Source organism: Pseudophryne corroboree, chromosome 1 (genome assembly GCF_028390025.1).
Source record: "Pseudophryne corroboree isolate aPseCor3 chromosome 1, aPseCor3.hap2, whole genome shotgun sequence".
Classification (NCBI taxonomy): Eukaryota; Metazoa; Chordata; class Amphibia; order Anura; family Myobatrachidae; genus Pseudophryne; species Pseudophryne corroboree.
Genome location: NC_086444.1, coordinates 675,799,943 through 675,812,748, shown reverse-complemented (window position 1 = coordinate 675,812,748; position 12,806 = coordinate 675,799,943). Strand labels below are relative to the sequence as shown.

Genomic DNA, 12,806 nt, shown 5'->3' with positions numbered 1-12,806 from the left:
AGGTGGGGCAGATAGATCTGTGTGGGGTTTGTTCAAACTGAAACCTAAATTGCAGTGTAAAAATAAAGCATCTGGTATTTACCCTGCATAGAAACAATATAATCCACCACCCATATCTAACTCTGCACATGTTACATCTGCCACACCTGCAGTGCAACATGGTTTTGCCCATTAGAGGAAGATTTTGCTTTTGCAACCAACCTTAAATTAGGCCCATTATATGTTATTTACCATTATAAAGAGTCAATTACAAGTGAACTGGAAGCAGGTTGCTTGCACCACAATTCCACTTGTTTCTTGCAAACAATATATTTATTTACCTTATAAGTAGATGTCCAAAAAATAAATTTGACACACAAAGAAACAAGTAAAAGGAACATGAGATTTTTTTTTTAGTGCGGCTTGAATATAACCATGTTCTCCCTTGATTTGCAAGGTAGGTGTGGGCAGGGACCCAGCCCACATTGGCACGGTGGTAGCCATGGCACTGAGGGGGTTAATCCCTTTTGCTGTGGAGACATTTACATATGAACTATCGGCGTTAGGTGCCATGTAATTGTAGTGCTCATTCTAGCACCCGTCTCTTGTCACAATCCGTGCTTTTTTTCATGCCTGTGTTGCTGTTTTCTGCTCTGATGCTTCTAGCACACTCTGTTCTGTAGCTAACCCCTATGACGTATGTGTTAAGCAGTGTGTTCACTCAAAGGTGCTGTTGCTGTCATGGTTGCGGGGAGATGGCTAATGGTTCACACAAAAATGTTCTGTTGAAGTGACTGCATTCCCAGATGTACAGTCATAGGCATAGGAGGCCGTGCTCAAACGGAGAAACTGCACCTTCCACAGGGCTTGTGCACTTTTCGATGGTCCGCATGATGGTGCCGCATAAGGATGTACCAATGGATATTACAGCATGCATGGACGCTAAAAGTGAGTGTCTCAGTCCTTGCACATTCAGCCAAACAGGTGTCACCAGGGAAGAAGTTTGTAGCAGCATTTGCTGTGTGCGACTCTGATTCAGGCCCCAAGTGTGCAGAAAGTGGGTGGAGTATCATTAAGTGCTATAAAATACAATATTTCCAGTAGTCGCACATATTCCGTAGAGCCACTTCTAAATGTCCACTTCAACCACTGAATGCACAGCTAAGATTTAGTGTGAGTTTTTAGAAGTGGAGATGCTGCCCATAGCATCCAATCAGATTCTACTTATTTATCTAGCACCTTCTAGGAGATAACTAGAATCTGATTGGTTGCTATGGTCAACATCTCCACTTCTAAAAAAAAACCCCACACATTAGTAAATATATCCCTTAAGATCAATCTCTAGGTCCAGTTTTGAATTTTCTGATTACGTGACAATTTTGTAGAAAAATCACCCCTATGTGCTAATAGTTCATAACCACAAATGTGTTCATCTTATGTCCTTCCTTTTATTGTAGCCATTTTTTAATTATGGTGAATAGCCATTTTATATTTGGACCGGATTGACCTCATATTATATAACATATAAATATGTAGCTAATATATTTGAATGAATACACATATAATAATGCAGCTAATACACATATATTGAAGATATAATATAAGCAGCTAACACATTTTCTAAAATACACATTTTAATATATAGCTAATACGCATATATAAAATAAATATATAAAACAAAAAGCATGGAACTAAATGAATGTATGAATTTAAGTATACCAAATCCAGGAATGCCCTTTTCTGCAGCGTTTTGATGTCTCCTTTACAAATCACACTTTGAGGGTTATTCAGATTTTTTTAGCAGAATCTGCAATCCGTTCTTTCGCATGCTGGGGCCGCCCATTGCAGGGCAAGGCTGCCCAGCATGCAGAATGGCCTGCCCAGCAACTGTGGACAACCCCCTGCAACCGCAACTAGGCTGTGTATGCAGGCAGCAGCCGCCATTTTTCTCATCGGAACGACTACGCGTGAGGTCACCAGCCGCCCTGAAAACTCAGCCGACCCATCCCCATATTCCCTGCGCCGCCCCTGAAACTGCGATGGAGTGTTGCAGGGGCGGCGCAGGGAGAGGTGTTCGCAGCCAATGCGAACAGGTCACATCTTCTACTCCGCAATTGTGGAGTCGGTACTGTGCTCCTCGATACTCGTATGGTACAGCTCCAGCAGCGCGAGGGACAGATGCAGGCTCCAAAAGGTGGTCAGAACCACAGAGAAGATCATCGGGGCCGACCTTCCCTCAGTCCAGGACCTGTACCTGTCCAGAGCTAAAAAGCGGGCAATGAAGATAGTAAAAGACCAGCTACACCCCGGCCACAGCATGTTTAACTTGCTTCCTTCAGGCAGGCGTTACAGGGCTGTCCCCGCCAGGTCCACCAGAAGCCTCAAAAGTTTCCTTCCCCAAGCGGTCTGCCTGCTGAACTCCTGAACATTGACTGACTAGACGTACAAGTAACAACTCACTTGTTGTGTCCCTACGGTATGCCTATCTGTATGACTTTACTTGCCCCCCACCTGCTTATCTGTTACCTACTTGGCTGTTGTATAGCAAACCGAAGACAAATTCCTAGTATACGCAAGTATACCTGGCCAGTAAAGCTGATTCTGATTGGATGGTCGCGCAGGATGGGACCTCAACGTGCACATTGGGAACGGGGTTATTGCGATCGCATCGCTTAGCAATGCGACCTGAATAACCCCCTTAATCCCAGTCTTGCTTGTGTCAGCAAGTAAACTGACTTTACTTGCAGGCAAATACAACTAACAGAGGGGTGAGACTAATGGGGTTTAGTATGAAATACCTACAATCAAAATCCCGACAACCATTGACCAACGGTCAAAATACCGACAAGGTCAAAATTCCGACCTTTAAAATGTCGACAGGTCAAAAGGTCGACATGTGTTTTTCATTGTTTCTCTGACGTCCTAGTGGATGCTGGGGACTCCGTCAGGACCATGGGGATTAGCGGCTCCGCAGGAGACAGGGCACAAAAGTAAAAGCTTTAGGATCAGGTGGGGTGCACTGGCTCCTCCCCCTATGACCCTCCTCCAAGCCTCAGTTAGATTTTTGTGCCCGGCCGAGAAGGGTGCAATCTAGGTGGCTCTCCTAAAGAGCTGCTTAGAGTAAAAGTTTTTTGTTAGGTTTTTTTATTTTCAGTGAGTCCTGCTGGCAACAGGCTCACTGCATCGAGGGACTTAGGGGAGAGAAGTGAACTCACCTGCGTGCAGGATGGATTGGCTTCTTAGGCTACTGGACACCATTAGCTCCAGAGGGAGTCGGAACACAGGTCTCACCCTGGGGTTCGTCCCGGAGCCGCGCCGCCGACCCCCTTGCAGATGCCGAAAAGTGAAGAGGTCCAGAAACCGGCGGCAGAAGACTTTTCAGTCTTCATAAGGTAGCGCACAGCACTGCAGCTGTGCGCCATTGTTGTCAGCACACTTCATAGCAGCGGTCACTGAGGGTGCAGGGCGCTGGGGGGGGCGCCCTGGGCAGCAATGATAGTACCTTATTCTGGCTAAAAATACATCACATATAGCCCCTGGGGGCTATATGGATGTATTTAACCCCTGCCACGTCTCAGAAAAACGGGAGAAGAAGCCCGCCGAAAAGGGGGCGGGGCCTATTCTCCTCAGCACACAGCGCCATTTTCCCTCACAGAAATGCTGGTGGGAAGGCTCCCAGGCTCTCCCCTGCACTGCACTACAGAAACAGGGTTAAAACAGAGAGGGGGGGCACTTATTTGGCGATATGACTATATATATTAAAATGCTATAAGGGAAAAACACTTATATAAAGGTTGTCCCTGTATAATTATAGCGTTTTTGGTGTGTGCTGGCAAACTCTCCCTCTGTCTCCCCAAAGGGCTAGTGGGGTCCTGTCCTCTATCAGAGCATTCCCTGTGTGTGTGCTGTGTGTCGGTACGTGTGTGTCGACATGTATGAGGACGATGTTGGTGAGGAGGCGGAGCAATTGCCTGTAATGGTGATGTCACTCTCTAGGGAGTCGACACCGGAATGGATGGCTTATTTAAGGAATTACGTGATAATGTCAACACGCTGCAAGGTCGGTTGACGACATGAGACGGCCGGCAAACCAATTAGTACCTGTCCAGGCGTCTCAAACACCGTCAGGGGCGTTAAAACGTCCTTTTACCTCAGTCGGTCGACACAGACACGGACACTGACTCCAGTGTCGACGGTGAAGAAACAAACGTATTTTCCTTTAGGGCCACACGTTACTTGTTAAGGGCAATGAAGGAGGTGTTACATATTTCTGATACTACAAGTACCACAAAAAAGGGTATTATGTGGAGTGTGAAAAAACTACCTGTAGTTTTTCCTGAATCAGATAAATTAAATGAAGTGTGTGATGATGCGTGGGTTTCCCCCGATAGAAAATTATTGGCGGTATACCCTTTCCCGCCAGAAGTTAGGGCGCGTTGGGAAACACCCCTTAGGGTGGATAAGGCGCTCACACGCTTATCAAAACAAGTGGCGGTACCGTCTCCAGATAGGGCCGCCCTCAAGGAGCCAGCTGATAGGAGGCTGGAAAATATCCTAAAAAGTATATACACACATACTGGTGTTATACTGCGACCAGCGATCGCCTCAGCCTGGATGTGCAGCGCTGGGGTGGCTTGGTCGGATTCCCTGACTGACTGAAAATATTGATACCCTTGACAGGGACAGTATTTTATTGACTATAGAGCATTTAAAGGATGCATTTCTATATATGCGAGATGCACAGAGGGATATTTGCACTCTGGCATCAAGAGTAAGTGCGAAGTCCATATCTGCCAGAAGTTGTTTATGGACACGACAGTGGTCAGGTGATGCAGATTCCAAACGGCACATGGAAGTATTGCTGTATAAAGGAGAAAAAGACAACGTCTTTTCAGCCTCAGTCCTTTCGTCCCCATAAGGGCAAGCGGGCAAAAGGCCAGTCATATCTGCCATGGGATAGAGGAAAGGGAAGAAGACTGCAGCAGGCAGCCCATTCCCAGAAACAGAAGCCCTCCACCGCTTCTGCCAAGTCCTCAGCATGACGCTGGGGCCGTACAAGCGGACTCGGGTGCGGTGGGGGGGGTCGTCTCAAGAGTTTCAGCACGCAGTGGGCTCACTCGCAAGTGGACCCCTGGATCCTACAAGTAGTATCCCAGGGGTACAGATTGGAAATTCGAGACGTCTCCCCCTCACAGGTTCCTGAAGTCTGCTTTACCAACGTCTCCCTCCGACAGGGAGGCAGTAGTGGAAACAATTCACAAGCTGTATTCCCAGCAGGTGATAATCAAAGTACCCCTCCTACAACAAGGAAAGGGGTATTATTCCACACTATATTGTGGTACTGAAGCCAGACGGCTCGGTGAGACCTATTCTAAATCTGAAATAGTTGAACACTTACATACAAAGGTTCAAATCAAGATGGAGTCACTCAGAGCAGTGATAGCGAACCAGGAAGAAGGGGACTATATGGTGTCCCGGGACATCAGGGATGCTTACCTCCATGTCCCAATTTGCCCTTCTCACCAAGGGTACCTCAGGTTCGTGGTACAGAACTGTCACTATCCGTTTCAGACGCTGCCGGTTGGATTGTCCACGGCACCCCGGGTCCTTACCAAGGTAATGGCCGAAATGATGATTCTTCTTCAAAGAAAATGGACAATCTCCTGATAGGGGCAAGGTCCAGAGAACAGTTGGAGGTCGGAGTAGCACTATCTCAAGTAGTTCTACGACAGCACGGGTGGATTCTAAATATTCCAAAACCGCAGCTGTTTCCGACGACACGTCTGCTGTTCCTAGGGATGATTCTGGACACAGTCCAGAAAAAGGTGTTTCTCCCGGAGAAGAAAGCCAGGGAGTTATCCGAGCTAGTCAGGAACCTCCTAAAACCAGGAAAAGTGTCAGTGCATCATTGCACAAGGGTCCAGGGAAAAATGGTGGCTTCTTACGAAGCGATTCCATTCGGTAGATTTCACGCAAGAACTTTTCAGTGGGATCTGCTGGAAAAATGGTCCGGATCGCATCTTCAGATGCATCAGCGGATAACCCTGTCTCCAAGGACAAGGGTGTTTCTTCTGCGGTGGCTGCAGAGTGCTCATCTACTAAAGGGCCGCAGACTCGGCATTCAGGACTGGGTCCTGGTGACCACGGATGCCAGCCTGAGAGGCTGGGGAGCAGTCACACAGGGAAAAAATTTCCAGGGAGTGTGATCAAGTCTGGAGACTTCTCTCCACATAAATATACTGGAGCTAAGGGCAATTTACAATGTTCTAAGCTTAGCAAGACCTCTGCTTCAAGGTCAGCCGGTATTGATCCAGTGGGACAACATCACGGCAGTCGCCCACGTAAACAGACAGGGCGGCACAAGAAGCAGGAGGGCAATGGCAGAAACTGCAAGGATTCTTCGCTGGGCGAAAAATCATGTGATAGCACTGTCAGCAGTGTTCATTCCGGGAGTGGACAACTGGGAAGCAGACTTTCTCAGCAGGCACGACCTCCACCCGGGAGAGTGGGGACTTCATCGGGAAGTATTCCACATGATTGTGAACCGTTGGGAAAGACCAAAGGTGGACATGATGGCGTCCCGCCTGAACAAAAAACTGGACAGGTATTGCGCCAGGTCAAGAGACCCTCAAGCAATATCTGTGGACGTTCTGGTAACACCGTGGGTGTACCAGTCGGTGTATGTGTTCCCTCCTCTGCTTCTCATAACCAAGGTACTGAGAATTATAAGACGTAGAGGAGTAAGAACTATACTTGTGGCTCCGGATTGGCCAAGAAGGACGTGGCACCCGGAACTTTAAGAAATGCTCACAGAGGACTCATGGCCTCTGCCGCTAAGAAGGGACTTGCTTCAGCAAGTACCAGGTCTGTTCCAAGACTTACCGCGGCTGCGTTTGACGGCATGGCGGTGGAACGCCAGATCCTAAGGGAAAAAGGCATTCCGGAAGAGGTCATTCCTACCCTGGTCAAAGCCAGGAAGGAGGTGACCGCAAAACATTATCACCACATGTGGCGAAAATAGGTTGCGTGGTGTGAGGCCAGGAAGGCCCCACGAAGAAATTTCAACTCGGTCGATTCCTGCATTTCCTGCAAACAGGAGTGTCTATGGGCCTCAAATTGGGGTCCATTAAGTTCAAATTTCGGCCCTGTAAATTTTCTTCCAGAAAGAATTGGCTTCAGTTCCTGAAGTCCAGAAGTTTGTCAAGGGAGTATTGCATATACAACCCCCTTTTTGTGCCTCCAGTGGCACTGTGGGATCTCAACGTAGTTCTGGGATTCCTCAAATCACATTTTAAACCGCTCAAATCTGTGGATTTGAAATATCTCACATGAAAAGTGACCATGCTGTTGGCCCTGGCCTCGGCCAGGCGAGTGTCAGAATTGGCGGCTTTGTCTCACAAAAGCCATATCTGATTGTCCATTCGGACAGGGCAGAACTGCGGACTCGTCCCCAGTTTCTTCCTAAGGTGGTGTCAGCGTTTCACCTGAACCAGCTTATTGTGGTACCTGCGGCTACTAGGGACTTGGAGGACTCCAAGTTGCTAGATGTTGTCAGGGCCCTGAAAATATAGGTTTCCAGGACGGCTGGAGTCAGGAAAACTGACTCGCTGTTATCCTGTATGCACCCAACAAACTGGGTGCTCTTGCTTCTAAGCAGACGATTGCTCGTTGGATTTGTAGCACATTTCAACTTGCACATTCTGTGGCAGGCCTGCCACAGCCTAAATCTGTCAAGGCCCATTCCACAAGGAAGGTGGGCTCATCCTGGGCGGCTGCCCGAGGGGTCTCGGCATTACAACTCTGCCGAGCAGCTACGTGGTCGGGGGAGAACACGTTTGTAAAATTCTACAAATTTGATACCCTGGCTAAAGAGGACCTGGAGTTCTCTCATTCGGTGCTGCAGAGTCATCCGCACTCTCCCGCCCGTTTGGGAGCTTTGGTATAATCCCCATGGTCCTGACGGAGTCCCCAGCATCCACTAGGACGTCAGAGAAAATAAGATTTTACTTACCGATAAATCTATTTCTCGTAGTCCGTAGTGGATGCTGGGCGCCCATCCCAAGTGCGGATTGTCTGCAATACTTGTACATAGTTATTGTTACAAAAATCGGGTTATTATTGTTGTGAGCCATCTTTTCAGAGGCTCCGCTGTTATCATGCTGTTAACTGGGTTCAGATCACAGGTTGTACAGTGTGATTGGTGTGGCTGGTAGGAGTCTTACCCGGGATTCAAAATCCTTCCTTATTGTGTACGCTCGTCCGGGCACAGTATCCTAACTGAGGCTTGGAGGAGGGTCATAGGGGGAGGAGCCAGTGCACACCACCTGATCCTAAAGCTTTTACTTTTGTGCCCTGTCTCCTGCGGAGCCGCTATTCCCCATGGTCCTGACGGAGTCCCCAGCATCCACTACGGACTACGAGAAATAGATTTATCGGTAAGTAAAATCTTATTTTCTTTATCGTGCATGTCGAGGCCAACATGGACACCGTATACGTGTACCACGTCCCCTTGCATGGCTCACTGCACTTGGCACACTATTATATCCCCCACCAGGTCCTCTGGGATGGGAAAGTATGAACAAGTCGGTTTCAATGAAAAACTCATGTTGACTTTTTGACCTGTCGACATTTTAAATGTCGGGATTTTGACCAAGTCGGGATTTTGATTGTAGGTAAATTGACCGCATTCCAACTAATGATGTATGGCAGGGCTGGCCAAACCAGTCCTCGAGATCTACCAACAGTACACATTTTCCAGATCACCTAGCTGGTGCACAGGTGTAGTCATTACTAATTAAGATGTGCTGCATTCATTCCTAACTGACAATTCTACAGGTCTCCAGGAGGCCTGGAAAACATGAACTGTTGGTAGATCTCGAGGACCGGTTTGGCCAGCCCTGATGTATGGGCTCCATACCCATATTTTCAACGGGATTGCTGCATTGTCAAAAATACAAAAGAGTAGCAGGGGCGAATAGGTCAGACCATCACCACCACCACCACCACCACACAGTCACACATACATTAGTGAATGGTTTATATTTTGGTGGAAGATCTCGTGATGATGAGGTGACACTATATTTGTAAGCTGCCATTTTACTTGTTCCCTCAGACAGCAGAAAGGCAATGCATACATTTGCTTGTTTTTTTTTTATTTTATTTTAAAAAGTACTGTAAAGTCCAGTATTAATATTCATGTGCGATCTGTTCTGCTTGTACAGACCCAACCACTTAGAGCGAAAATAGCAATATGTATCTATTATTAGAAACGGCACGCAAAAGATTGACAGGTTAATTCGGAAGGGAATGAGTTGCTGTTGCAATAATGTGGACACGCAGCAGCGGCACCGCATCTCACGCCGCTCTCACCCCGAATTTACACAGTTTTGTACTCAGTCCTATGGGGCTGTGAACAAAATTGTGCAAGTCTGGGCTTCCGTAAAATGCAGCTGTTGCCGCACAAACTCGCGGGGGCAAGAACTTTTCCTGCGGTTGGATTGACCCCTTAAACTTTGTCCACATGGTCAACCAGTCTTTATAGATGAAGGCCTCTACAAGGAAAATGTCCATGTGATGTGATGCTAAATAGTTTTGATGCTTCCATGTCCATAAAATAATCTATTCTCTGTTCTTTATTCTTTTAGACAGACAATGATTTTAGACTCCTTCTACAAAGGTTTTACGAGTTGCAAGCTGAGCGTGTGGATACATATCGTCTATTTGAGGAGTAAGTACCTCTTTCTTTTAATATAGGAAAACATTGCTTTGGTCTTTAATTGACTCTTATTGTTCCAGAACATTTCTGTACTGCAACAGGTAAGATAAACGCAATATATATTTCATCGGGCAATTCAATTATCCGCTGTAAATTACTGCAGGTGAACATCCATTGCACTACCATATTCACCCGATAGCCTTATTATCGACCATTAAATTAGATTAACGGCGTTAATGCACAGAATCTGTGAAAAGTTGACTGATTTGTGCGCTAACAGGCTTGTAGCATCCATTAATCCCAGAGTTACCAGATTTTTTTATTTTTTTTACCTGCTGATGCAGGTGAAAAAAAAATCCCAAATAATTCTTTGCTTAAGGGCTTATTGGATTTCCCCGGTAATCAACTGTGGTTAATTGAATTCCACCCTATATTTCTTTGGGTTCCGGTATGAATGGTCGACCATGTTATGTTGTGTTATGTTGTGTTGTGTTGTGTTGTACAGAGATTGCCTTAAAGTTGCATATTTCTACGACTGTTTCATTAAAGTCCACTGTTGCCCTGAGGATATGGGGTTCCATTATGCAGACAGATTTGGAAGAGACAATATCAAGACATTATTTAGAGGAATCTAGGAATAATGCAGAAAGGTATAGAGTATTCGTGTGAAGCCTCTCTTGAAGTGCTGGATTCCTCAGCAAAGTAAATGTGTGATGGCAAGAAGAGCATTATGGTTATGATCCTGGTCAGCAGATGCATATTCAAAGAATAGATTGGTTACATTACCACATGAAGGTCCTCTGTTATTTGGTAATAAGCTAGAGACAATAATACAGAAGATATCAGGGTAATTCTGTGAGATTGCCTCAAGGTATGCTGTGCCATCTTTCAGACAGCAGTTTGAAGAAGCCAGAAATTATAGGGTGGGCCAGCAATACAATGGAAGATATTCTGAATGGGTGACAAGGCAGTCCTTTCACCAGACTCATAGGAGAGGCTCTCAGAAGCAGTGATTACTGCAAATCCCTCACATCCGTACCAGTATGGGGCAGACTTTGGAGATTTGCCAGACAATGGGAAGATTTTGTCCAAGACAGGTGTGTACTGGATGTAGCATCTCTGTAGTAGATATCAGATAGAATTTTCAGAAATTCCACTTATGAACAAATTTGTGGAATCTGAGGAGCCAATTGTAACACTGGAGATCAGAGCTCTGGAAAAGAATTAAAAGAAATTATCATCTCAAAAGCTATCAAATTTGTCACAAAATCAGAAGGAGAGAGGCTTTTATTCCAATCTATTCCTGGTAGCAAAGTCTACAGTAGGGTTCAGAATGATTCTGGACTTCCAGAGAATTGAACAAGTTTGTGAAGATAAAGAAATTCCATATGGAAACTCTGAAATCTATTATGACTTGTATAAGAAGAGGAGATTTTCTGGTCTCTGTAGACCTGAGGGATGCACATTTTCATGTTCCAATCAGTAGCAGATACCGGGATTTCTGATATTTTGCATTCAGGGAAGGCATTTTCAATTTACCTGCCTTCCCTTACTCTGGCAACTTCTCCAAGGATGTTTACAAAGGTTCTTGTAACTCCGATAGCTTCTTGAGAAAGCAAGAATTCGCAATTTGGCCCTTGCTAATTTCAAGAAAATTGGAGTAACTAGTGACTGTTGCTTTAGACAAAATGATAGAAAAATAATATATATATATATATATATATATATATATATATATATATATATATATATATATATATATATATATATATATTTCTCTATCGTCCTAGTGGATGCTGGGGTTCCTGAAAGGACCATGGGGAACAGCGGCTCCGCAGGAGACAGGGCACAAAAAGTAAAGCTTTTCCAGATCAGGTGGTGTGCACTGGCTCCTCCCCCTATGACCCTCCTCCAGACTCCAGTTAGATTTTTGTGCCCGGCCGAGAAGGGTGCAATCTAGGTGGCTCTCCTAAAGAGCTGCTTAGAAAAAGTTTAGCTTAGGTTTTTTATTTTACAGTGAGTCCTGCTGGCAACAGGATCACTGCAACGAGGGACTGAGGGGAGAAGAAGTGAACTCACCTGCGTGCAGGATGGATTGGCTTCTTGGCTACTGGACATCAGCTCCAGAGGGACGATCACAGGTACAGCCTGGATGGTCACCGGAGCCGCGCCGCCGGCCCCCTTGCAGATGCTGAAGTCAGAAGAGGTCCAGAATCGGCGGCTGAAGACTCCTGCAGTCTTCTAAAGGTAGCGCACAGCACTGCAGCTGTGCGCCATTTTCCTCTCAGCACACTTCACACGCAGTCACTGAGGGTGCAGGGCGCTGGGGGGGGGCGCCCTGGGAGGCAAATGTAACCTATATAAAGGCTAAAAATACCTCACATATAGCCCCCAGAGGCTATATGGAGATATTTAACCCCTGCCTGGATTCACTAAATAGCGGGAGACGAGCCCGCCGGAAAAGGGGCGGGGCCTATCTCCTCAGCACACGGCGCCATTTCCTCTCACAGCTCCGCTGGTCAGGACGGCTCCCAGGTCTCTCCCCTGCACTGCACTACAGAAACAGGGTAAAACAGAGAGGGGGGGCAAATTTATGGCGATATTTTGATATATATAAAGCAGCTATAAGGGAGCACTTATTATAAGGCTATCCCTGTTATATATAGCGCTTTTGGTGTGTGCTGGCAAACTCTCCCTCTGTCTCCCCAAAGGGCTAGTGGGTCCTGTCTTCGTTAGGAGCATTCCCTGTGTGTCTGCTGTGTGTCGGTACGTGTGTGTCGACATGTATGAGGACGATATTGGTGTGGAGGCGGAGCAATTGCCAAATATGAGGATGTCACCCCCTAGGGAGTCGACACCAGAATGGATGCCTTTATTTATGGAACTACGGGATAGTGTCAACACGCTAAAGCAGTCGTTTGACGACATGAGACGGCCGGACAATCAATTAGTGCCTGTCCAGGCGACTCAAACACCGTCAGGGGCTGTGAAACGCCCTTTGCCTCAGTCGGTCGACACAGACCCAGACACAGGCACTGACTCCAGTGGTGACGGTGACGAATCAACCGTATTTTCCAGTAGGGCCACACGTTATATGATTTTGGCAATGAAG

At 46.5% G+C, this 12,806-nt stretch overlaps 1 protein-coding gene across 2 annotated transcripts in view; it reads left to right on the top strand.

Moving 5' to 3' along the window:
- REX1BD (required for excision 1-B domain containing) overlaps positions 1-12,806 on the top strand; it is a 157,928-nt gene that overhangs the window by 39,603 nt on the left and 105,519 nt on the right. For both annotated transcript variants that reach the window (XM_063914726.1, XM_063914728.1), the window contains one exon: positions 9,624-9,706. In XM_063914726.1, coding sequence (XP_063770796.1) covers positions 9,624-9,706 — 83 coding nt within the window. The remainder of the gene's footprint in view (positions 1-9,623; positions 9,707-12,806) is intronic.